General features: G+C 40.6%; 1 protein-coding gene across 6 annotated transcripts in view; it reads right to left on the reverse strand.

The window, feature by feature from the left end:
• Nucleotides 1–20,313: 20,313 nt before the first annotated feature.
• Nucleotides 20,314–27,489, reverse strand: part of SLC41A2 (solute carrier family 41 member 2) — a 145,200-nt gene continuing 138,024 nt past the window's right edge. For all 6 annotated transcript variants that reach the window (XM_019961222.2, XM_019961228.2, XM_019961227.2 and 3 more), the window contains one exon: nt 20,314–23,507. In XM_019961222.2, the coding sequence (XP_019816781.1) occupies nt 23,322–23,507 (186 nt within the window). In that variant the 3' untranslated portion in view covers nt 20,314–23,321. The remainder of the gene's footprint in view (nt 23,508–27,489) is intronic.

The following is a 27,489-nucleotide window of genomic DNA, read 5'->3' on the forward strand; positions in this document are numbered from 1 at the left end:
CCCTTCAATACTATTTCTGAGGTGTTACTACTACAGCATTTGCCAAACTTGTATTAGTTATGTTTGTGTATTCTTCCTCCACTAGATTGTAAAACTCTGAAGGGAACATTCTTCTCTTATCCATTATTGTACTTGGTATGATGCAAATAAATAATAGATGCTTCAGTGGGAAAAAAGTGAAGATGATAAAGAATCTGCCTGCACTGTAGGAGGCCTGGGAATGGCTACCCACTCTCGTATTCTTGCCTGGAGAATTTCACGGACAAGAGGAGACTGGCAGGCTATAGTCCGTGGGGTCGCAAAGAGTCGGACATGATGGAGCGACTAACACTTTCACTTTCATGATGCGAATGAATAATAGATGCTTCAGTGGGAAAGACATCATCTCTTTGTATTTCCAAAAGGTATTAAGAAGCCTATTAAAAATGTTAATTATCTTGATGTTGGAGAAAATATAATGAACTGTCTTAAAAAGGGAAAAAAATAATAGGGATAATGTTCCTTTTCCTAGATGGAAAATAATATAGTGTTCACCATTGGTCTCAAAGAAGGCACATTTTCAGATAAGTGGTTATTCAGGTTAGTGAGATGGCAAAACAACAGAGCTGCCACAATACTGATAGCACTTTAATGTGGAAAATACAAGATAGAAAAATATCCAAATCAAATACACACAAGGGATCACCATACACAGTCATCCCTTGATAGTCCCAGGAAACTTGTTCTAAGAGCCCCTGCAGATACCAAAATATACAGATGCCCAAGTCCCATGTATAAAATGGCATAGTCCAGCAGCCCTCTGTATACCCAATTTTGCATCTGCAAATTCAACCAACCAGGGATGGAAATTTCCATCTGCAGTTGGTTGAATCTGCAGACATAAAACCCAGAAATAGAAAAGGCTGACTGTTTATGGAAAAAAAAAAAAAAAAAAAACCACCCTCTATAAATGGACCCACACAATTCAAACACCATGTTGTTCAAGAGCTAATTGTAGTTAGAAGCCATTATCTCCATGTTCAGTTTTGACAAAAAGGATCCAAGAATGAATTTGGCCTCATTGTTAAGCATAAGCAACAACACAGCACAGTGGAGAGGACGGCCATTCTGACAGGTGCTAAGCACCTGCAGACCCTTGTTTCCATACATTCAATCTGAGTTGCCTCACCTGGGGTGGATCACTAAGGGCCTGGGGTGGGGGACCTCTGACACAGCAGTTAGTTGGCCAATATTATTAGGTTGGTGTTATTTGAGTTTCTGGGCAAGGCTCTAAATAAATTTAGCTTATCCATTTATTCATTCCACAAGCATTTATTGAGACATTGAGGAATATCCAGATGAATAAATGACAGTCCTTGTCCTCAGCTGGTCACAAGTTATAGTACAATAATAAAATATGGTAAGGGCATAGTTCAGTGTGTTGCCGAGAAGTCATGTGTAGACAAGAATACTCTGGTACTCATGTCTGGCACTCTATGGTTGGCTATTATTCCTTGCCTTCCAATGTGGGAATAAGCCTTTGCAATATACATGTTAGTTGAGATTCTGGAGAAATGTCCTCCAAAGAAATGCCCAATTGCCCTAATGATTCTAAAGTAAAATCCATGTCAGCAAATGAAACCATATGTGGTCTTACTCTTAACTATAAGCTGTTATAATAATTAAACAAGGCGACTGTTTGCTTATGTAAGCCATACGGCATCAGTCACCAGAATCTAAGCCTGTAAATGCTTTAAGGTTATGAAATGAACACAGTAAGGACAACCAATCACAAACAGCAAACTAGGCTTCAATCAAATAATTTCCTTTCTTTGCTTCCACATTTCTCTATATAAGTCTTTCCCTGGTTGCTGGGGGTACATTTCTAACCACTTTCCATTCGGCACTGCTTTGAATGTACTTTTGCTCAAATGAACTCTTAAAAATTTTAATATGACTCAGTTTAATCCTTTAACAAAGCAAATAGCAATGAATCTCCAAATATTTGGGAAAGCCATCAAAAACAAAAGAACACAAAGCAGAGAGAAAAAAAATAAATCCAGAGGAAATAGGATGAAAACAAGCAAAACCCACCAAGTGGAGCTGGTATCTTCCAAGAGGTAACAGAGGATATTGTATTCATAAAACAAGAAATGCCAAGAACAAGGAACAAATAGAGAATAAAAAGAACTTTTGGAAATTAAAAATAGGAGAGCCAAAATAAATTCAATTGAAGGACAGGGAGATGAAACCTCACAGAAAGGAGATTAAAAAAAGAGAGAGATTCAAAGAAAAAAACAAGAAAGACTAGAGAGTGGTTAATCTACTCAGAAGGCACAATTTCCAACTTAGGAGTTTCAGAGAGATAGAACAGTGAGTAGAAAATTATCTAAATATAGTGGGAAATTTTCCAGAAGTAAAGGAGAGAGACTGCTTACCACAATGAACAAAACAATATCCAAGAGGCATATCATTATAAAATTTCATAATACCAGGCACAAAGACTTCTGGTTAAAAGGTAACAAACGCAAGTAGAAAAATAAAGGCATTATCATATAGTGGGGACAATAAGAAATATAATAGGCTATCTCCTGGTGGAAGATGGCATATTGAGCAATTGAGTTTACCCCCTTTATCATTTCAATGAGTTTCTGGGAACAAGAAGTCATCCAGGGTGGTAGTGAAGATGAAAAAAGAGTCAGATTTGAGAAATATTTTGAAGATAGAGCTGGTAGGATTTGCTGATGGTTTGGCTATTAGTTGTGAGAGAAAAAGAGAAGTCAAGGATAATTCCAACTTTCTGGTCTCAGAAACTGAAAGGATAGAGTAGTCTTTTATTGAGATGGGGAAAACTGTGGGAGGAGGAGCATGTTGGGGGCTTAGTTTTAGACAAGTTAAACCTGTGATACATTTATTAGTGAGCTATTGCAGCATAACAAATTACCCGACAACATAGTGGCCGAGAAACAAACATGTACTATCTCACAGATAACAATTTAGAAGTTAGATGGATTAGCTGGGTGCCTCTGGCTCAAGATGTCTCAAGAGGTTGCACTCAAGCTCAGTTGAGAGTCTGGGGCCCTGCTTCCCAGCTCACTCATATAATATGTTGTGGGTCCTGCTCTCTGACCACATAGGCCTCGCTACAGGGCTGCATTATGATATGGCAGTTGGCTTTCCCTAGGGTGAATGACCCAAGGGAGAGCTAGAAAGACTGAGTGTCCAAGCTGGAAACCACAGTCTTCTATTTACATAATCTTAGACTTAGACATCCTAGCATGTCTGCCAGGTCAGACGACCATTATATCTACTACTGTAGGCAATAATCCCTTAGAAGAAATGGAGTAGCCCTCATAGTCAACAAGAGTTGGAAATGCAGTACTTGGGTGCAATCTCAAACACAATAAATGATCTCGGTTCGTTTCCAAGGCAAACGATTCAACATTACAGAAATCCAAGTCTATGCCTCAACCACCAATGCCAAAGAAGCTGAAGTTAACTGGTTCTATGAAGAGCTACAAGACCTTCTAGAACTAACACCAAAAAAAGATGTCCTTTTTATTATAGGGGACTGGAATGCAAAAGTAGGAAATAAAGAGATACCTAGAGTAACAGGCCAGTTTGGCCTTGATGTACAAATTGAAGCAGGGCAAAGGCTAAGAGTTTTGCCAAGAGAATGCACTGGTCATAGCAAACACCCTCTTCCAACAACACAAGAGACGACTCTACACGTGAACATCACCAGATGGTCAAACCGAAATCAGATGGATTATATTCTTTGCAGCTGAAGATGGAGAAGCTCTATACAGTCAGCAAAAACAAGATCTGGAGCTGTCTGTGGCTCAGATCATGAACCCCTTATTGCAAAATTCAGGCTTAAATTGAAGAAAGTAGGAAAACCACTAGACCACTCAGGTATAACCTAAATCAAATCCTACAATTATACAGTGGAAGTGACAAATAGATTAGATTTGATTTGATCTAATCCAGGGATTAGATCTGATAGAGTGCCTGAAGAACTACGGATGGAGGTTAGTAACCTTGTACAGATGGCAGTGACCAAAATCATCCTCAAGAAAAAGAAATGCAAGAAGGCACATTGGTTGTCTGAGTAGGCCTTACATATAGCTTAGAAAAGAAGATAAATGAATGGTAAAGGAGAAAAGGAAGGATATACCCATCTGAATTTCCAGACAATAGCAAGGAGAGATAAGAAAACCTTCTAGAGTGAACAAAGCAAAGAAATAGAGGAAAACAATAGAATGGGAAAGATTAGAGATTTCTTCAAGAAAATTAGAGATACCAAGGAAATATTTCATGCAAAGATGGGCACAATATAGGACAAAAACAGCAAGAACCTAACAGAAACAGAAGAGGTTAAGAAGAATATACAGAAAACTATGCAAGAAACGTCCTAATGACCCAGATAACCACGATGTGTGGTCACTCACCCAGAGTCAGACATCCTGGAGTGTGAAGTCAAGCAGGCCTTAGGAAGCATTACTACGAACAAAGCTAGTGGAGGTGATGGGATTCCAGCTGAAGTATTTCAAATCCTAAAAGATGATGTTGTTAAAGTGCTGTACTCAATATGCCAGCAGATCTGAAAAACTCAGCAGTGCCCACAGGACTGGAAAGGGTCAGTTTTCATTCCAGTCCCCAAAAAAGGCAATGCCAAAGAATCAAACTACTCTACAATTGCACTCATTTCACATAGACTGCAAGGAGATCAAACCAGTCAATCTTAAAGGAAGTCAACCCTGAATACTCATTGGAAGGACTGATGCTAAATCTGAAGCTCCAATATTTTGGTCACCTGATTCAAAGAACTGGCTCACTGGAAAAGACCCTGATGCTGGGAAAGATTGAAGGCAGAAGAGAAGGGGACGACAGAGTATGAGATGGTTGGATGGCATCACCGACTCAATGCACATGAATTTGAGCAAGCTCCAGGAGATGGTGAAGGACAGGGAAGCCTTGCATGCTGCCATCCATGGGGTCACAAAGAGTTTGACACAACTGAGTGACTAACAACAGAACATGCAAGCAAAAGTAATGCTCAAAAACCTTCCAGATAGGCTTCAACAATACATGATCTGAGAAATTCTAGATGTACAAGCTGGATTTAGAAAAGACAGAGGAACCAGAGATCAAATTGCCAAAAATCCACTGGATCTTAGAAAAAGCAAGGAAATTCCAGAAAAAGATCTACTTCTGCTTCATTGACAATACAAAGGCTTTTGACTATGTGGATCACAACACACTGGAAAATTCTTAAAAAGATGGGAATATCAGACCACCTTACCTGTCTAAGAAACCTGTTTGTAGGACAGGACTATTGACAGTTAGACCTGCACATGGAACAAGGGACTGCTTCCAAATTGGGGAAGAAGTACATCAAGGCTGTATATTACCACTCTGCTTATTTAACTTACAAGCAGAGTATGTCATGTGAAATGCCAGACCTGATGAAGCACAAGCTGGAATCAAGATTGCTGGGAGAAATATCAACAACCTCAGATATGCAGATGACACCATCTTAATGGCAGAAAGCCAAGAGGAACTAAAGAGCCTCTTGAAGGTGAAAAAGGAGAGTGAAAAAGCTGGTTTAAAACTCAACATTCAAAAAACAAAGATCATGGCATCCAGACCCATCACTTCATGACAAACAGATGGCAAAAAAAGTGGAAACGGTGACAGATTTTATTTTCTTGGGCTCCAAAATCATTGTGGACAGTGATACTGGTCAGGAAATTAGAAGATGATTGCTTCTTGGAAGAAAAGCTATGACAAACCTAGACAGCTATTAAAAAAAGAGACATCACTCTACTGATGAAGGTCTGTATAGTCAAAGCTATGATTTTCCCAGTAGTCATGTATGCATGTGAGAGTTGGACCATAAAGCAGGCTGAGTGGTGAAGAATTGATGTTTTTTAACTGTGGTGCTGGAGAAGACCCTTGAGAGTCACTTGGACTGCAAGGAGACCAAACATGTCAATCCTAAAGGAAATCAACCCTGAATATTCAGTGGGAGGACTGATGCTGAAGCTCCAATACTTTGGCCACCTGATGCAAAGAGCTGACTCATTGGAAAAGACCCTGATGCTGACAAAGATTGAGAGCAGGAGGAAAAGAGGGTGACAGGATGAGATGGTTGGATGGTATCACTGACCAAATGGACACAAGTTTGAGCAAGTTTGGGGAGATGGTGAAGGACAGGGAAGTCTGGCATGCTGTAGTCCATGGAGTTGCAAAGAGTCAGACATGACTGAGTGACTGAACAACAAGAACACGTTTGCCATATTCTATTCATTAGAAGTGAGGCAATATGCTCATCCTGTCCACACTCAAAGGGAGGATTATATCAAGGCATGAATACCAGGAAGTGGGGCTCACTGAGTGTCCATGTGGCAAGGTAATGTGTGCAGTTTGAAAAAATCTAGAATTTGGGGGATAAATTCAGCTAGAGAGTCATCATCAGGAAAGCATGGTATTTGGTATTTGGCATCTTAGACAATCTTGAAAGAATAGGAGGAATCAACCTGGAGTCTCCAGGAACATCTTCCAAACCATATTACAAAACTAGTCTGGTGGAGGGTGAGCTGTGGCCCCTGCTGCCACAGATCTCAGAGAAATTTTGCCTTTGCCTCCCCTCAGTGCAAAATAGATGTCATGTGACCTAGCAATTCCCTCATACAACCAACTTTAGAATCAAAGTTCTCTTAGAAACATATTTTGGCTGACAGAACCAAAGTCTAGTTACTGGGAGTTACAAATTTGATTTTTAAAATACATCTATTGTGGGTAGAAGAAACTAGTATCATAGAGAAGTATTAAAATATAGAGTATTCAAAAGATGTGAGGCCTCTATAAAGGACCATTGTCATCACATTCTGAAGGACCCAAGATAATTTAGCAGAAACTGGAGATCATAAATCTAACTAAAGCCACAAAGAGATGTGGATAGGTATTAATTATGTCCATTAAAAACTCCAAAAGGAACAAAGAACAAGAAATTGTTTGTGATCAAGATATGGGTGCAGAAATTTTAAATGTAATATTTAAATTAGGTGGAAGAAACAGAAGAGATCTTCCAGCATATAGAAAGAAATGGAAAATCTGAAGAAAGAAGATAAGAAACACACAATCTCAATCCAACACAGCCTACATTTAACTAAGATGCTCTAGAAAGAAGAGAGAAAATGGAAGCCATGAAAGTATTTTTTAGATTTCCAGAGTTTAAGGAAGATACTTGAAAGGGTGTTCTAAGTACCAAGTTTATTGAGTGCAAAAGGACCTACAGAGCTTTAGTATCACGAAATTTCAAAATACCCAGGATAAATATAAAGATAATGATAAAATTGATTCCAAAAAAGAGCCAACACTTTTATAGGGCTATCTGTGTGTGAGTAGCTGTTTTAACTTGATATATATTAGGTAATTCAATGCTCAAAATAGACCTATGAGTTAGCTGCCGCTGCTACTACCACTACTGTTATTATTATTACCATTTTTTACATGAAAACTCGGAAGAATTTACCCATGGATATAAAACCAGCAGTTAGCAAACTAGGATTCAAAGCGTAACTGAGTAGAACCCTATGGGGTCTTCCCAGGACAGATGCCCACCCCACCCCTATGTTCTCTGCCTAATTCTTGTCTGTAGAAAAACTTTATCTAAAAAATAAATTTAGTCAGAGCAGTGAGAATATGCTGCAAGAAAAACAGTCAAGCAAGACAAAACAATAATTGTTTGGCCATTAAACAAAGTCAAGGACTTCAGTTCCTCCTCAAGGGCTATAGATAATACTTTGAGCCATATCTTTGAGCTGTTTGGCAGATGCTGGAACTGCCACCAGGTGGAAGAAATTAACCATATGCTGCCCACAGCACGTAGACCCCAGATCACGTGGAACCAGAAGGACTAGCCGACCAGAGATCTGTGGCTCAGATAATATTCCAACCATAAGTGAGATATGACCACTATTTGGAATTATGTGACTGAGACAATTATCTCTGAAAATAGTCTACCCCCTCCCCAGGATGTAGCCTTTTCTTCTTTTCCCCAAAATCTCCAAACAAAACCTGAGGAGTTGGTTCTTTGAAACCTTGGATTCATGGAAATTTCTCCCCAGAATCACCAACATCTTTAATAAACCTATTTTTCCTTTTACTCAACACTTGACTCTTAGTATTGGCTACTGAGCAACAAACAAACCTCAATTTGGTAACAAAACCCAGCAGTTTGGGGACTTCCCTGTTTGTCTGGTGGTTGGGAGTCTGCCTGCCAATTCATGGGGCACAGGTTCAGTGTCTGGTCCAGGAAGATCCTACCTGCCGAGGACCAACTAAGCCAGCACACTGCAACTGCTGAGCCCACACCCTCTAGAGCCCACGAACCATAACCAGAGCCACAATGCGAGAGCCACATAATGCAATGAATAACCTGCATGCCGCAACTAAGACCCGGCAGAGCCAAACAAACAAAAACAAAAAAACTAAACACATCCCAGCAGTTTGGCTTAGTACTCTTAACCACCACTTTTCAGTGACACTAAATTCTAGAAGGCAGTTGAGAAATACCTTCAAAGTGGTTCTGAATGAAAGTGATTTTGGTTGTAAAATTAACCAAGCCATTAATCAGATTATTACAGGCGTATAATACATATTCACATATGCAAAAATTCAGCTTTCCCAAAACCCATTTTCAGACATGCAAAAACTCAGATAAGCAAAAATTTATTTTTAGATATGCAAACACCTATGATTTCTGGGAAAGGAACTTGAAGCTCTACTTTGGCAAAAGGAAAAATAAATCAAAGAAAGACAGTGACGTGACCTATAAGAACAATGAAACTCAAGAGTGTAACAAAAAGTACTCACAGGATAAGGTCTACACACATGGCCTAGAAAAAGCCAGTGCATATTCCTGGCTTCAAAATGTATCAAACAGCTGGAAGATATTAGTGATTGGGGGTGGGTGGGAAATTATCTTATCAACAAGAACAAATTTTAAAACACCAGGGGGTACAAAACAGTACAAAAGTATTTGTTCCAAAAGCAAAACAAACTATACACAGCAGGATTGAAACAGTTTGATGGAGTTTAGAGGAAGAGAAATGCATTTGACTTTGACTCTTGGAATATCCCCACTGATATGAAATTAGATTTTCTATCTTGCATGGCCAGTCAACCTACCCCACTTCTTTATCAAACAATATTTTAACATAACTTTTAAAACTGTTTTCCATTTAGATAAACAAAGTAACCAAACAGCTAACTGGACTTGGAAAGAAGAGAGGAGTAGAGGAATATGTAGGCATGTATATTCCTTTATCTTACACAATAGTAAGTAAAAGCACGATATCTAAAGAGTATGAGCCAAGAAACAAGTCTAAGCATGTTACTTAAAATTATAAAAGTAACTTAAGTAAGAACCAGTCATTAAAAAATGCAACCAACAAAAATCAGGAGGAGGGTGTCAGAAAAGAAGATGGTACCAGTGAATTAAATTTCACATTTTTCACCTTGGAAATTCATAGACATTGCTTAAAACCAAGAAATCACGAAGCAGAAGTATAACCATACATTTTCGCATCGGAGGTAGCCATGATAAGACTTTGAAATAAAAAAAAAAAAAAAAGACTTTGAAATAGTCAATGGGGCTTACCTGTGAGCAGTAGGGCTGGGCATGGGCAGGAAGATTTTGTCTTCATATTATTGCAATTTCAATTTCCAAATGCATCTTGAAAGAAATTTCCAAAGGGTGATAACTCCCCACTCAAAAAAACTGGGGAAATGGAGTACTGCTGGCCCACAGCATTCACAAGTACTGGCCATCCCACAGATGAGAAACTCAGTTCCAGGTGGCAGATTTTTCGGTTTGAGGCCAATTCATATTTTTCCTCTTGGAACAAGGCAGATATAATGTCTGTGTCTTGGCCAGTGCGCAGACTTGGGCCTGGAGACGGGGTGCAGCTAGCATCCGACGCCATGTCTGAACAGACTCTGACTGACACAACAGGAGGCAAGCAGGGCTGACCCCTCACTGAATGCATCTGGGGAGTAAAGGCGTAACTGCCGCTGCTGCGTGAGTCACGCATAGCGCAGGCCCTGGAAGGGCGCCCTGCTCTGGACTTCCACGGTTCTGCAGCTTTGGGACCCCTGGGAGATTTGACAGGCAACACCAGGTTCTGAGGGCGGGCACTCCCTCCCCAGGTGGTATCTTGAGCTTTTAGCGTGAGCTAGGAGATACTGGGCTGAAGAACCGGAGAGAATTATTGTTGGCATGAACCGAGAGAAGACCCTCCCCGCCCAGGAGCACCTAGAAATCACTGGGTGAGACACAGAGAGGGAGCTGGGGGTTCTGTGATGTACAGAGTGCTAAGGAGACGTTTGAGTAAGTGCCACAAGCAGATTGTAACCTTGAGACCTTACCTGCACCCAGACTGGTGAGGTCGGGGGAAACTTTAATTATGTTTACCCAGCTTTCAAATTAGCATTACCATCATCCTCCTATTTGGTTGAAACGCAGTATAACAGCAAGTGTGCTTTATCTTGGGCTTCCCAGGTGGTATTAATGCAGGAGAGTTAAGAGATGGGGTTCATCGCTGGGTCGGGAAGATCCCCTGGAGGAGGCCATGGCAACCCAATCCAGTATTTTTGCCTGGAGAATCCCCATGGACAGAGGAGCCTGGAGGGCTACAGTCCATGGGGTCACACAGACACGATGGAAGCGATGTAGCACACACATGCTTTATTTCACTTTCTTTTTGGATGCACAGTGTATGTTGGTGCCCTATTCCAGCTTTGCCATCTGAGCTTGCTATCCACAGTGCAGTCCACAAACACACACCAGCAGCACACCTGGGAATCTTTCACTAACGCAAACTATCGAGCCTCACCCGAAGCCCGCTGAACCAGGATCATCACTGTAACAAAAGCTCCCCCACCCCAACTCCCGTGATTGATAAAAACATTAAAGTCTGTGGAGCCCTGCTCTGTAGGGGTAGTTCTTAACCTGGCTGCACTTTAGAATCATCTGGAACACTGAAAACCTTTGAAAGTCCAGGCCCCACCTCAAGCAATTAAATCAGAATCTCTGAGTGTGGAACCAGGTGGCCGTATTTTAGAACAGCTTCCCAGGTGATCCTAATGGTCAGCTAGTGTTGAAAACCTTTGCTCAAAGAATCAGTCTGCTTAGATTTCATGAAAGCTTTTACCATGACTGCCCCCTTACAAATTCAAATATGCATCCCTCTCCTTCTCTTTGCCACGGGTTTACCTACCTCTGGCTCCCTCTTTCTCCAGAAATGATTCCTTGTCGAGTGCTAGACAGGAGTCAGACACGGAAGAAAATACAGACAAGTAGCATGGGTGACGAAGGGTCATCCCTCATGGGGGATGAGGAGGCCAGCCCTGACGCCAGCGGAAGCTTGTGTCAAAGGGAAACGGGGGGGGCTTCCCTGGTGGTCCACCAGGGTTGACATTGTCCACCCAGGTTGGACGTCCACCGGCCAAGGCAGGGGACATGAGTTCTGTCCCTGGTGTGGGAGGATCCCACGTGCCTGGGAGCAACTAAGCCCATGTGCCACAACCATTGAGCCCGTGTGCTCCAGCATCGGTGCTCCGCAACAAGAGTAGCCACTGTGTGCATGGCCCACACTCACGGCAGTTAGAGAAAGCCCGCACGCAGCAATGAAGACCAAGCATAGCCAAAATAAGTAATGTTTTAAAAGGTGAGATGAGGGAGGGAGCACCATGAAGGACTTTGATGGTTGGGCAGAAAAGTCTGTCTAATGTGGTGGAGGAAGACGAAGCCATTGACGATGGGAGAGAGGTGGGGAGGAAGGTGTGATGAGAATTTAGCTTGGTGAAGGTGATAGTTGCTCAGTTGTGTCCTACTCTTTGCGACCCCATGGGACACCGAATCTATATCTGAAAATACATCTTTATCCACTTCAGACATTGAAGTGATGCTCACTTAGTTATTGGTCTGAAAATATCTACCAAGGCGTTCCCCATACCAGTCTGCTCTGAAGCCCATAATGAAATCCAATAAACGCTTGCTAATTACATTCCCTAATGAACTGTGAGACTGCCTAATCCACAGGGCAGAGCTTTGTATAGTCAATAACTGTGTTAAATAGCCTCAGTGACTTACGTATGATGTCTAATTTTGATGTTATTTATACCCATGAGCCTACACAGAATAGTTTTAAATTCCTGCTGGATGGTTAATCCCCTGGAGTAGGAAATGGCAACCCACTCCAGTATTCTTGCCTGGAAAATTCCATGGACAGAGGAGCCTGGCAGGGTAGGTTCCATGGAGTTGCAAAGAGTAGGACACAATTGAGCACACACACACATGATTAAGTCCTCTGAGGACTTAACCACATTTTTCTTGTCCTGAATTTATTTGACCTTCTGGACTAAGTGACCAAAAACTTGAAATCTTTTTATGTGAAATGCTTCAGAATCTTTGAATTAAAACTCAAACTCAACCCTACTGGTGTTTCCTGCTCACAAAGGTGACAGATGAAGGAAAAGTGACTAGACTCTATCCTTCAGAACCGCTTGAAGAAGAACTTTTGTAACTCGAGTTAGCAGTTTTATGAGTCAAGATCTTCTCCAGCTAATCAAATCAGCTCCATTTACCAAATTAAGTGGGCCCAGAATGTCCCTTTACTTTCGTGGGCATGTATCCCTTATGCTGGGAAAGATAGAAGGCAGGAGGAAAAGGGAATGACAGAAGATGAGATAATTGGATGCCATCACCAACTCAATGGATAAGAGTTTGAGCAAACTCCGGGAGATGGTGAAGGACAGGAAAGCCTGGTGTGCTGCAGTCCATGGGGTCGCAAAGAGTTGGACACATCTGAGGGACTGAACAACAGCACATGCTAGCTAAGTAATGCTCAAAATCCTGAGCAACTGAACAACACTGTTAATAGACTTGAGGGCACCATCTTACTTCTGATGGTACATTTCAATGGATGTGGTTGAGATGGTTGGCTCCAAAGGACAGCTTACTCCAATAATCTGATTGAGAGCAGGGTGGAACAGAGTAACTAAAGTTTTAGTTAATATATTTTATTGCACACTAGAGCTTAAGAAGATATCATGGTGTGTAATTCTCGATAGAACAAGTTATATTTTGCCCAATACATGTTTGATAGAGGTTTTGGAAGCCTAGGAAATGCAATTAAGAGCTCTTGTCCTGTATGATCCTGGCAACTGCACACAGAAGGCGTCAGTTGCTCACCTTAAAAGAATGCAAGAAGTCCTTTAATCACTATCCTGTGAAAATGTCAATCAACTTAGTATTAACTGATAGTGATGACAGTAAGCTGATGAGGAGGACACTACAAACATATGACCCCCTCTGTCATAATCACTAGAGTCAAGTGAATACTCCAAACACAAATTTCACTTGAAAACCCCATTTAAAACATACTTTTGGAAGTCCAGGATTGCTTTTTTTGTAGGACATATAACTTTCTAAAAATACAGTAATAGTCATACATGTTCCCTATAGAAAATTTTAGAAATATAGAGAAGCACAAAGAGAAAAGAAAAGCATCGGCAGTCTCACTATAACCAGTGTTATTTTGATGTGTTTCTTGCCAGTTTTATAAAAATGCATTAGGTACACATCACACATGGGTTTATCTTTCTCCCACCTCCTGACCCCCACTCCCATCCTCTTGCTCAAAGTCACTGTGAGTCCTGTGGCAGGCCCCTACTCATTCTGTCCCCAGAGCATGTCTGGTGAAAGTTGGGGCCTTCACTTGATGCCCCCCGATATTCAGCAATCTACAGCAAGGGAGGTATTGTGGCTCACACAAGGTAAGAGAGGAGACCAGCCTCTCCAATGACCTTTTCCCGGAAGCAAGTCCTTTGATAACTGACTCAATGGCTGTGGTAAAATCATACTCAATTCGGGACAGGAGGAGTTGACTAGTTGCATACTGGTTTACTGGACTGGTACTGGCCCACTCTTGCCTTCTGTACCAGGGCTGTGAGGTGCCCAGGCCCCACAGCTGACTCAGTTAGTTGGGTAGAGGTATCCAATACTCTTGCCTGGAAAATCCCATGGGTGGAGGAGCCTGGTAGGCTGCAGTCCATGGGGTCGCTAAGAGTCAGACATGACTGAGCGACTTCACTTTCCCTTTTCACTTTCATGCATTGGAGAAGGAAATGGCAACCCACTCCAGTGTTCTTGCCTGGAGAATCCCAGGGACGGGGGGGCCTGGTGGGCTGCCGTCTATGGGGTTGCACAGAGTCGGACACGACTGAAGCGACTTAGCAGCAGCAGCAGCAGCAGCAGCAGCAGCAGAGGTATCTATGCTTTTTCAGGCAGTCAAGTGACTCATGCAGCAGTGAGAAACACTGGCTAGGCCTACAGGGCTGTGCCACACGGACCTCACATCCGAATTTTCGCCATTTCTCTCTTCTCCCAGTGGCCTCCCCAGCCTGCTCCTTTTCCCTCAGAGCACAAGCCTGCCACTCATCCCTGTAGAAATAACAAGCTCACTAAGACTTGCTCCTGTCTTGCAAGTTTCACCTTCTAAGACCACCAGTGGCTGTACTCCCTGCAGTTTCTTTTGACTCCACCAGGGGCAGCAGTGAGCCTGGATCTCAGTGGCCAGTACTCCAGTTCAGTAGGGTTGATATGGAGACCCTGCTGCTGCTGCTGCTGCTAAGTCACTTCAGTCGTGTCCGATTCTGTGCGACCCCATAGATGGCAGCCCACCAGGCTCTGCCGTCCCTGGGATTCTCCAGGCAAGAACACTGGAGTGGGTTGCCATTTCCTTCTCCAAGGCATGAAAGTGAAAATTGAGAGTGAAGTCACTCAATCGTGTCCGACTCTTCGCGACCCCATGTACTGCAGCCTACCAGGCTCCTCCATCCATGGGATTTTCCAAGCAAGAGTACTGGAGTGGGTTGCCATTGCCTTCTCATGGAGACCCTAAAGATATGGATAAATGTGAGTACTGATGCTGTTTTCCTAAAACAAGCTCTGAAATCATAGGCCTGACCTTTGTAAGAATTCATTTCCTTCCTGGCAGTATTTATTCCTCCCTGCCTGGGCTGTTATAGTTTCCTTGCCTTAATTTACCAGGAAAATTGGTAAACCCAAGTTGCTTCTTTGTTTCTCCTTAATCTCTAGGTGAGGGTTGGTAGAAGACAATCCACAATAAGATCAAACTGCATATATCCTGAGTTTTCACTTATATTGTGAAAATTTCCCCCATGTCATTAAATGTTTGGGGGAAATATGATCATACATGATGATGTATATTTTACATATATTTTGCAAATTGGGTACCATAATTTTTAAACCATTCCTCTATTGTTGGACATCTAGTTTGTTTGCAGTTTTTATTCTTATCAACAACTGCTGTGAATTTTCTTATATATACATCTTTGACCCCTTCAGAGATTATTTACTAAGAATGGCAAGTACCTCGTTTCATCCTTGGAAATCTCAGCACTAACAGCAGGAGTGGCTTCACATATGGTGTATAGTGAAAACTCATTAACTCCACTCATGGTCTAGATCAGCTTGCATTGGAGCCCTGTAGAAACTGTCTCTTTACTATTAAGCTATACGAAATCACAAGATTGTGCCAAATCCAATTAGCATCTATCATGAGCTAGGCATCTCACATTTTGTTATATTCAATTTCCGAAATGCTATTAGCAGAAACCATTAAGGCATTAGGAAATCAAAGCACAAGTAATAATTTTTAAAAAACACGCACTTTCCAATGAATGTATATATCATGTATTATCTATTCATCTGCTACAGCAACAAAATCCCCTGTTCAAATGATGAACTTTTGAGAGGAATGATTTAACTAGGTAATACTAGGGCCTCCCTGGTGGCTCAGATTGTAAAGAATCTTCCGCAATGCAGGAGACTCAAGTTGGATCCCTGGGTTGGGAAGATTCCCTGGAGGAGGCATGGCAACACACTCCAGTATTCTTGCCTGGAGAATTCCATGGACATAGAAGCCTGATGGGCTACAGTCCATGGGGTCGCAAAGAGTTGGACACAACTGAGCCACTAACTTTCACTTTAAGCAGTTTAAGCTACTTTCTTGGTGCCTTATATGATGTATATCATCATATATGATGTATACCATCATGTGCAAATCATAGCATCAAGTCCAGATTTGACAGTTACAAACAATACACACACACACACTCACATCAGTGCACACATTCACACTGTGTATGACACTAACACCCCAGCACTGATAGAACAATCAACTGTTGATTCACCAAGAGGAGGAGAAAGGCAAGACAGAGGAAATCTACATCTCAAAGCTACCTGATTACTGCCTTTGCGGGAAAACAGAATAACAAAAAGCAAAACATTTCCGGAAATCACCTTTCAAGCCTTTAGTTTTACGATCACCACAAAATAGTGCCTACATGCAAAGTCGCTCCAGTTGTGTCCGACTATTTGTGACCCCGTGGACTGTAGCCTGCCAGGCTCCTCTGTCCAGGGCAAGTATACTGGAGTTGCCATTTCCTCCTCCAGGGGATCTTCCCGACCCAGGGATGGAAGCTGTCTCTCTTAAGTCTCTTGCATTGGCAGACAGGTTCTTTACCAATAGCACCACCTGGGAAGCCCACCACGAAGTAGACTGAACTCAAATGCTATTTTAATATCAGCACAGCCCTGGGCCCAGAGTTTCTCACAGAATACAGGTTAACTTGACCAAGATTTAGACTGAATCCTTTTACTTCTCGTTCCTGCAGCTGTTTCTATTCTCTGTGGTTTTACCTGATAGAAACTTCTTTTGATATGAGGGGAAAAGAAATTTGCTGTATTCAATCTAAGAATATCCTACTTCCTAGGGACACCTGGAGATTTACCATTTAAAAAAAAGTCCAAGTGTTTTCTATGCATATTCTGTGTGTAGCAGGCTATTTTTAGGCTCTTAGATCTCTATGTTATATAACTTTACCTTGCAACTTTTACTTCCTAAAGTACCAAGTTATAGTAACACACAGTATAAGGAAAAGGTTGTTTCCTGATCTATTCTTAGCAGTTGATAAAATAATTTTTCAGGTCACCTTACCTGGGATGTGAAGATTGGCTTGTGTATACCCTAGAGATGCCAGTCCTCTCCTCTGTCCTTAAGAGGGCTTATACAGGCAACCAATTACCTGGGACCCCTGACTTTATTGGCCTCGGCTGACTGGACGCCAGATCCAAGATGACTCAATTAGGTCTTCTTCCCTGTGCTGCTGTGCTTAGTCACTCAGTCGAGTCTGACTCTTTGCAACCCCAGGGACTGCAGCCCTCCAGGCTCCTCTGTCCATGGGGATTCTCCAGGCAAGAACACTGGCATGTGTTAACAATTCTGATACCCCAACACATGTGTATTGGAACTGAACAATTAATACATAGCAGATGGTGAGCCAGGCTTCTCATTGTTGGAATTTATGGATAAGCAAGAGGAAGAGGCTAGAATAATCCTTGCAATAACAGAGTTGGAGACATCAGTATGAGCTCATGTTTAATATATAGATGGCTACATATAGAAATATTTACATGTATATGTAGATGCATAGGTTAGCATGCACACGTTTCCTTGCTCTCTTAGCTGAGAGGGCCTGGAAGCAACCACTTCCGAGTACCCAGTAGCAATGAATACATCTAGTGCCCAGAGAGTGGTTTCTAATACTATTTTCCAATAAAAGGAATGAGGGCTCCTTGGAGAAATTGCTAATTCTAAGACTGGGCAGGAAATGAACAAGATGAGCCTTAAAAGTTCTAGTCATCAGGAGAAAAAAATTGTAATTAAATGTGGGTACAGATAGTAACTAGACTTATTGGGGTGATCATTTTTGTAATATATACATATATGGAATTATTGTGCTGTATAACAACCAGAAACTAATAGAATGTCATGTTAAATATATCTCAATAAAAGTTTAAAATTTAGATTAAAAAATAAAATAGGCAATTTCTCCAATATTTGCTAAGCTCATATCTCATAGAAAATTTATATATGAAGAACTACTACTCAAAAGACAGCCCCATGATTTGAAGATGTTTGTGCTATAGTACTCTTAGGAAACATGATGTAGCTTTGGGACTAGGAAGACATTCTAACATCTCTTATGACACACAAAATCAATGTGTTTATTCCATCACAGCAAAATGCTTCTTTGCTAAGACCAAGATGAAATAATATGATGTTTCTTCTATGCCCACCTTCTGGCAAGTCTTTATCATAAATGGGTGTTGAATTTTGTCAAAAGCTTTTCCTCCATCTATTGAGATGATGATGATTTCTATTCTTCAGTTTGTTAATGTGGCATATCACATTGATTTGCAGGTATTGAAGCATCCTTTCATCCCTGGGATGAATCCCTCTTGCTCATTGTGTGTGATCCTTTTAATGTATTGTTAGATTCAGTCTGCTCTATTTCATTGAAGATTTTTTGCGTCTATGTTCATCAGTGATACTGGCCTATTTTTTTTTTTTTTGGTGGTATCTTTGTCTGATTTTGTTATCAGGGTGATGGTGGCCTCATTCATTGAGTTTGGGAGTGTTCCTTCCTCTGCAATTTTTTGGAGACGATAGGTATTTCAGAAGTTTCAGAAGGACAGGTGTTAACTTTTCTCTAAATGTTTTAGAGAAGCCGTCAAGTCCTAGACTTTTGTTTGTTGGTAGTTTTCAATTTCAGTTCTTCTGATTGATCTGTTCATATTTTCTATTTCTTCCTGGTTCAGTCTTGAGCAATTGTATCTTTCTAAGTAAGTATTTGTCTATTTCTTCTAGGTTGTCCATTTTATTGGCATATAGTTGCTTGTAATAGTCTCTCAGGATCCTTTGTATTTCTGTGGTATCCATGGTAACTTCTCCTTATTCATTTTTATTGAGTCCTTTCCTTTTTTTTCTTGACGAGTCTCTGCCTAAGGGTTTATCAATCTTGTTTGAACCAGCTTTTAGTTTCATTGATCATTTTCATTATTTTCTTCATCTCTATTTATTCTGCTCTGATCTTTATGATTTCCTTCTTTCTACGAACTTTCGATTTTGTTTGTTCTTCTTTCTTTACTTTGCTTTGTGTTTGGTGAGGTGGTTTACCTGAGATTTTTCTTGTATCCTGAGGTAAGACTGTATTGCTATAAACTTTCCTCTTAGAGCTGCTTTTGCTACATCCAATAGGTTTTGGATTGTGATGTTTTAATTTTCATTTGTCTGTAGGCATTTTTAAAATTTCTTTAGGAATAAGAGGTACAGATGTCATTTGAAACAATCAGATGAGGTCACCTAGGGATAAAAAATAGAGAAATGGTAATAAAAACTGAGTTGCAGGGCATTCCAACGCTTAGAGGTTAAGAGGTGGAGGAACTACCAGCAAGATGAAGACGAGGCTTCCAGCAATGCAGAAAGGAAAGCAAAAGCAGATTTTTTTTTTTTTAGTAAGTGAAGAAAGTATTTCAAGGAAGGAGGAGACTCTGTCAAATACCTTTAGAAACTAAGATGAGGATAAGGAAATCAACTCTGAATATTCCCTGGAAGGACTGATGGTGAAGCTGAAGCTCCGATAATTTGGCCACCTGATATGAAGAACCAACTCATTGGAAAAGACCTTGATGCTGGGAAAGATCGAAGGCAACAGGAGAAGGGGGTGGCAGAGGATGAGATGGTTAGATAGCATTACCAACTCAATGGACGTTGAGTTTCAGCAAGCTCTGGGAGATAGTGAAGGACAGGGGAGCCTGATGATAGGGTCAGTCCACAGGGTCACAAAGAGTCAGACACGACTTAACGACTGAACAACAAGATGAGGATTCTTACTGAGAACTAAGCACTAAATTTGCAACATGGAGATCATTGGTGACCTCAACAGGTATACTTTCAGTAGAGTGGTAGGGACAAAAGCCTGATCTCTCAAAGAGTGAAGTGGTTAGAGAAATAGAGGAGGCTGCTGGACCGCTGAGGGTTAGCTTGATGTCCGAGGTTATGAATTTACAGATTTGTCGTGTGTTCTTCATGACCATGCTCAGCTGTTCAAGTGTAGGCAAAGCATCGGCAGAGAGCTGTATTTAACCAGAGCTGTCCAACAGGAATGAAGGAGATAGTTGAGGATATACAAATTGATGGGCCAAGAAATGTAAACTGAATAGTGAAAACAGTACTTAAGAGTGAAAAAGTGGTAAAGCAGTAAAGTGGAGGTCTACGTATGGTCAGAGCCCAATTTATTATGCTCATAAACAACATATATACATTCTCTTCTGGGTGAGTTCCACAAGGCTTAATGTTCATCTAGTTTATCAAGAAGTAAGTACAACAAGGCTGGGTAAATATCTTAAATTTTATTATTTGAGTTTACAACAATTCAAAGATGGCAGATGCCCATTATAAATGGGTATGCTATACAAGAGCTGTATTAAAAGGCAAGGAAACCCAATTACTGAAAGACCCCTAAAAACGTACTTCATTTGGCTACATCATTGATAGTCTATGCCATAGAATTTTCAGTGTCTCCCAGAAGATACATTACTAACAGTTTCTATTTTATTAGGTTGTAAGAAACTTTATTTCTTAAAGAATAAAAAGCAATTGGTGGGCAAAAATAAAGTCTTTGAAAAGATTATCCATGTTTAAATAAAGTGCCTGATAAATTAGTGAGGGGAGGAAGTTCAGAAAGCAAACTTACGTGGTGTAAAAATAAACTTTGTTGATTTGCTTTACATACAACTGATAATAAATGCATTTTGTGGGCAGGCAAAGTTATCTTATTCATTCTATACTTATGTAAAGGCTTTCAAAAAACAGTAAAAAAAATTTTTAAAGAATTTAAATCTGTTTTATAAATTAATTCAGCTAATTGGTGACTGATTTTTCCAAGTCTTTATTTTTTTCCCCGTTACATGTCTTTTAGACATTTTGTTGCTGTAACAAAGATTGGGTAGCAAAAAAGAAAGAGGACAGAACTCAAATCAGTCATTCTAGTTATTTATTAGCATCTATGGAAAATCGGCTAGATTTGTGAAGGCAATTAAATATTCTATGAAATAAGGCATTGTTCTTTCTTCTAAAGTTTTCATTTATCTTTGATTTCCTTGGTCTTAGGAACATGAATAATTTTAGAGTTAGCTATATTTACCAGTAAGACACATTAAATGAAGATTTCCCTGTCTGAAGTTGGAAAGACGTAGCAATACTCTATTCTACTTTAGAAGATCTTGTTTCTGTGGTTGATTTCCTCATAGTTGACAAGTTGTATACACTTGGTACATTTGGAGGGTCACAGAAAAAGAACTGGCTTAGGAGATTGATGATCTAGACTAGATCACAATTTGGGGCCCTTTGTAGCTGTGCAACATTAAAAATGCAACTTGGCTGATTTTCGTTTCCTTCTGCTGTAAAATAGAGATAGGAATATCTATCTGACCTATTTCACATGTACTGTTGTGAAAACTAAATAACATGATGTATTTGAATGTGCTTTGGAATATGTAATGAACTAAAGTTGTTGGTAAATACTTTAAAAATGTGATTTGCTGTGCATTTTATAGGTAAAAAAATGAAAACAGAAATCGTTGGGAAGTATAAATGCTTATGAATTATACAGCCCAAATATAAATAATTTACAAGTGCTTTACAACAAAATCAAAGAAATTATTTACGGACTTTTTAAATAAAAAATTTTGCAGAATGTTCACTACATGATATTATAACTCTCCAAAGGAGAAATCCTATAATTAGTTCAGTTCTCTGCCTTACAATTTCATTATAAGGCAGAAGAATGGAATAATTAATGTTTTAAAATAAGCAAAATATATAGCTCTAAACCACAGTCCCTTTATTTTAAAGAGCTTAATAGGAACACTTCCCTCAATATATATACAAACAACCTACTGTTTATATAATGTTAACACTAACTCACAATTTAAACCATGATGATCAAAGTCAGTGTGCATTTCTTCTTCCCTCTATCAGTTAGATTATTAAATATCTGACAATCTTGAGAGATTCCACTGTATTTTTCAAAATGTATGTAATATAAAAAATGCTTACCTATTGAATAACTAAGATGTTGGTCAAGTGTTTGGAATACAGATCAGAGTTTTAGAAAAATATTTGAGAAACACAGCAGTGTACCTGATAGTGTTCCATGCAGACGTGAGCCTGTGCAGAGACGATGTGCACAGGCAGGAGCAGCACTGAAGCAACCCACCAACTCCTCCCTTAAAATGGTAAGCCTGCAAGTTTCAACAGACCTCTTAAGAAGAACAAATGAACCGTTTGCTCATTCTAAATCTGATGATATCTTGATTATATTAAATGGTACCTTTTTAAAAAAATTATGAAGGAAGTATTTATTATAATGTAGCTAACAAATACTATATTCTGGGCAAGAGGAAAATTTTTACACCACATGACAAAAGCTTGTCAATAAAATGTGCTAAAAGAATAACTACAGAATGCTAATATCCCACTATGATCTTTTCTATCAACAAGCCAAGATTCAGCACTCCATCAACAGTTTCTGTCTCTCTCTTTCACACAGTGCACACACACACACACTTTCTCACACCCTCTTGATCTACAAATGCAGCGCAGGTCATCTCATTTTGGACTAGTAAGTCTTCTGAAAAAGATCAACCTTCTTTCAATAAATCAATCATCAAAAATGACCCATTGCTTTCACTAAAGGCAGTTCTGTGTTTAAAGGGTAGCCTGCAGAATACTTGCAGGGTTGAAATAAAATTAGCATTGGCACAGAGAAATTCATACAAGCAGATAAAAGTGAGTTTATCTCATACTCAGTAGAACATATTGAGGTCAGGTTAGGAGCAAACAAATTGGTAAATGGATCCTCAGCTGGCAGAGAGGTGGGCATAATTAAAACAAGCTTGCTTGGGCCCCTTTCATTTTAAAGTCTGCTTTGCAGAACAAACACATCTGTGAGACAAGAAAGATGAAACCAGAACTCTTGGCATTATAAGTTAAACAGTAAGACAGTACATTTTTGCTATGTCTGTGGTTCTAAAATTATTCATTGTAAACATCTTATATTCCTTTCTAGTTAATCAATTTCAGAGCTTGAGCTTGTGTCTATGTCTATGTCAAATTATCATTTATTCTATGAAAAGCAGCACAAATACTGTTCATTCTCATTTCAACACAAATTCCTTAAAAAAAAAAAAAGTGTTAAGGCCATTTAATGGAATCAGGGCCAACTGAAGATTACCCTGGCAGAAGTCAAACTACCGAATTAAAAATTGTGAAAGAGAGTCATAAGTGGTTATTTTGTATTTTCCTTCTTGGTTACTTGAGAGTAGCTTGTAGGATTTATTAGTCTCCAACATCTCCATCTCGATCTCCAATAAGCCAGAGAAAATGAAAACTTAAGGCCAACAAGGCTGTCCCAAGCAGATCACCCAGCGCCGTCAGATAGGGGATGGAGAAGCTATCCGGGTCCTTTCCTTTCCTCCAGAAATGATGCACCATCCAGTCAGCGATCCACAGCAAGGTAAACACCTAAAAAAGAACATCAAAGATTATTCCTGTCGCCTGGACAGTCCCAGGCCAGTAAATACGGCCATTAGCCTAGGTCACGGCTCTCTGAAAGAAACAATATGTGTCTAGGAGAGAGAGTTAATTGACAAGGTTTTCTTTTCACCAGGAAAAAATACTATATGTCTCTGCAATCAGTGAAGTTTTTCGGGCTTCCCTGGTGGTTCAGTGGTAAAGAATCTGCCTACCAATGCAAGAGACATGAGTTCAATCCCTGGTCCAGGAAGATCCCACATGCTGCAGGGCAAATAAGCCTAGGCACCACAACTATTGAGCCTGTTCTAGAGCCCAGGAGCCACAAATAGTGAGCCCAGCAGCTGCGACTACTGAAGCCCACACACCTAGAGCCTGTGCTCTGCAACAAGAAAAGCCACTAATATGAGAAGCCCGTGCACTGCAACTAGAGAAAACCCCATGCACAAGGAGACCCAGAACAGCCAAAAAAACAAATGAATAAATTTGAGCTTTTCTTCAACTTGTCACATGTATCTTCTCATTTTCTCTAGCCTCCCGCAAACTACCATGAGCCTTAACTTTAGCAGTACTGTACATTTTGCCAAACCACTATCGTTTCAACTCACTGCATCACTGCTGTAAAGGTCAAAAATTGGAAATAACCTAAAATGTTTAATGCCTCAAGAATGGCTAAATTAATACTTAGGTCATACAACCGAAGGGCTTCCCAGGTGGCACTAGTGGTAAAGAACCTGCCTGCCAATGCAGGGGACTTAAGAAAGTGGGTTTGATCCCTGGGTCAGGAAGATCTCCTGGAGGAGGGAATGGCAACCCACTCCGGTATTCTTGCCTGGAGAATCGCATGGACAGAGGGGCCTGGCGGGCTATAGTCCATAGGGTTGGAAAGAGTCGGACATGACTGAAGCAACTTAGCATGCATGCACAGTTAACAGTGGGATTCCTTCAGACCTTCATTTTGTTCCAAGGGACAGGCAGAAGTCTAACTCCCCAGAGAGGAGGTTAGATGTTCAGAATTGGAGGGCTGCCCTGAAATGGCCAATCACCCATGCCCCAATCCTCCAATAGTAAAGTGCCCAGTCAACCACCCTCTCCCGCCGCCAAGCTACTTAGCCTCTCCATGCCTCAGTTGCCTTTCTGTAAAATACAGAAAACAATCCCTCTCTCACAGAGATGATAACATGAGCATTAAATAAGGCAGAGCACTTAGAACAGTGCTGGACACACAGAAAGAACATAACAACTGTTCGCTATGATTTAAAAGAAACGAGGTCACAGATGACGGAGAAGGCAATGGCAACCCATTCTAGTACTCTTGCCTGGAAAATCCCATGGATGCAGGAGCCTGGTAGGCTGCAGTCCTTGGGGTCGTGAAGAGTTGGACACGACTGAGCAACTTCACTTTCACTTTTCACTTTCATGCATTGGAGAAGGAAATGGCAACCCACTCCAGTGTTCTTGCCTAGAGAATCCCAGGGATAGGGGAGCCTGGTGGGCTGCCGTCTATGGGGTCGTACAGAGTCGGACACGACTGAGGTGACTTAGCAGCTTAGCAGCAGCAGGTCATATATGACGGAGAAGGCAATGGCAACCCACTCCAGTACTCTTGCCTGGAAAATCCCATGGACGGAGGAGCCTGGTGGGCTACAGTCCATGGGGTCGTGAAGAGTTGGACACAACTGAGCGACTTCACTTTCACTTTTCACTTTCATGCACTGGAGAAGGGAATGGCAACCCACTCCAGTGTTCTTCCTGGAGAATCCCAGTGACGGCGGAGCCTAGTGGGCTGCCGTCTATGGGGTCGCACAGAGTCAGACACGACTGAAGTGACTTAGCAGCAGCAGCAGCAGCAGGTCATATATGAAGAAACAAGAATCTGACTTTTCAACAACTGCAGTAGGAAAAAAGCTAGTGATACCTTCAAAATCCTGAGAGAATATTTCTGACTGTAAACCTGAACCCAATTTATCGACCAAGGGTTGAGGGTAAACTAGAGGTATCGTAAGACATGCTGGCACTCAGGAAAATTCTCCCCTGTTCTCTTTGGAACTTTCTTGAAAATGTGTTGATGCAAAATGAGGGAGAGAACCAAGAAAGAGAAAGACCCGAGGGGCTTCCCTGGAGGTCCAGTGGCTGAGACTCCATGCTCTCAGGGCAGGGGGCCTGGGCTTGGTACCTCGTCAGGGAACCAGATGTCACATGCCACACTAAAGATCCTGTATGCTGCGAATAAGACCTGGAGCAGCCAAATAAGTAAATATATATATTTTTTAATAGAGAGAAAAACCTGAGAGCCAAATAATAGCAGTGCCAACCTAAGAGAGAGTGAGGGAAAGCTCCAGAGAGAGACAGACACAGTAGGCTGGGAACAGAGTCCAGACAGAGCTTAAGGTTTGGAGGCCTCTGGAAGTGAAGTCTCCAGGAAAAAGGCAAGCTGGTAAATTATCTGATATAACAGAGTTTTGGGGAAGGGACTAATTATAGGTGGAACATTTGGGAAAAAATTAAAGGTAGGTATACAGAAAGCTGAGGAGGGCATGGCAACCTACTCTAGTATTCTTGCCTGGAGAATCCCTTGGACAGAGGAGCCTGGTGGGCTGTGGTCCACAGGGTTGCACAGTTGTACATGACTGAAGCAACCGAGCAAACACGCACACAGAAAGCTATGAAAGTGAAAAAACAGGGCAATTATCTCCAGAAAAAATTAAAGAGAGATAAAAAGAAAGGAAATTTATTGTAATACACAATGTGGCTTTGTGATCAATGATATTTACAGCCATAGAATATAAATAGCATTTATTATATAAAAATAAAAATTGGGCATTACTGCATTAGGAGGTTGAAAGTTGGGGAAATAAAGCATGGAGTTAGAGAGCTAATTCCTCACTACCATAAGTGCGGGTCCATAAATACTTTTTTAAATTGATAGAGCAAAATTAGCAATGCAAGTACAATACAGAGATAAATAACAGAAGAAACAGCTACATGAGCTCTGGAGGACAATCAGTATTGAGCACTTTATCCCCCTTAACACATAAAATATCTTTTGTTAATATACATAAAATATCCTGTTTCAATAGGTAATGCATGCATGGGCTATGAAGCAAATTTAATGTAACTGGTCTTAAGACAGTAAATAGAATAAAATGAATATAATGAAATAGAATAGAAAGTATCAGCATGTAAAAAAAAAGTACTAGCATGTACAGCACACAGTAAGGATATTTCATAAAACTTTAATTTCAGTTATGAAATTATATGTTTAAAAAACATATAAATATGTGTGTGTGCATGCTCAGTCGCTTCAGTCATGTCCAACTCACTGCGACACCATGGACCATAGCCCTTCAGGCTCCTCTGCCCACGGGATTCTCCAGGCAAGAATACTGGAGTGGGTTGCCATACCCTCCTCCAGGATAAATATGTGTGCATTTATTGAAATACAAACATATTTCTTACTGAGGTCAAAAACATTTGAAAGCTACTGATCTAATACGTACCCCTTGCTGTTACATTCCAGGGGTCTAATATGTAACTCCCCAGAAGGGGAAAACCACATCTTCTTTCTATTTGATCTCTAAGCGTTTGCTTGTACATGATAAGCCTGAAACCAATGGCTGGTGTTGAAGAAGCTCTACCACTGAGTAACTGTGTTGCTATCAACAAGTGAAAAAGCCTCTAAGTATTAGTTTCCTCTCTCTAAAACGAGACTCCCAGGCTAGTTGCAGAAATTAAGTGAGATGTAAAGGGTTAAGCAAATGTTTGGTACATAATGAGCACTCAATAAATATTAATGCCATCATCATTGATCGTGAATTGTTACACTGTCTCAGAATTTACCACCTTTATTTAAAAGGTAATTTGGCATAGAAGCACGACTTCTCACCTTTCTAAGCCTTAGTTTGGACTCCTTTAAAATGAGTGAATTGATGTCTCCATGGTCTGTTTTAGTTCTAAAGTACAAAGGTAAGAA

Source organism: Bos indicus, chromosome 5, assembly GCF_029378745.1.
Source record: "Bos indicus isolate NIAB-ARS_2022 breed Sahiwal x Tharparkar chromosome 5, NIAB-ARS_B.indTharparkar_mat_pri_1.0, whole genome shotgun sequence".
Taxonomy (NCBI): Eukaryota; Metazoa; Chordata; class Mammalia; order Artiodactyla; family Bovidae; genus Bos; species Bos indicus.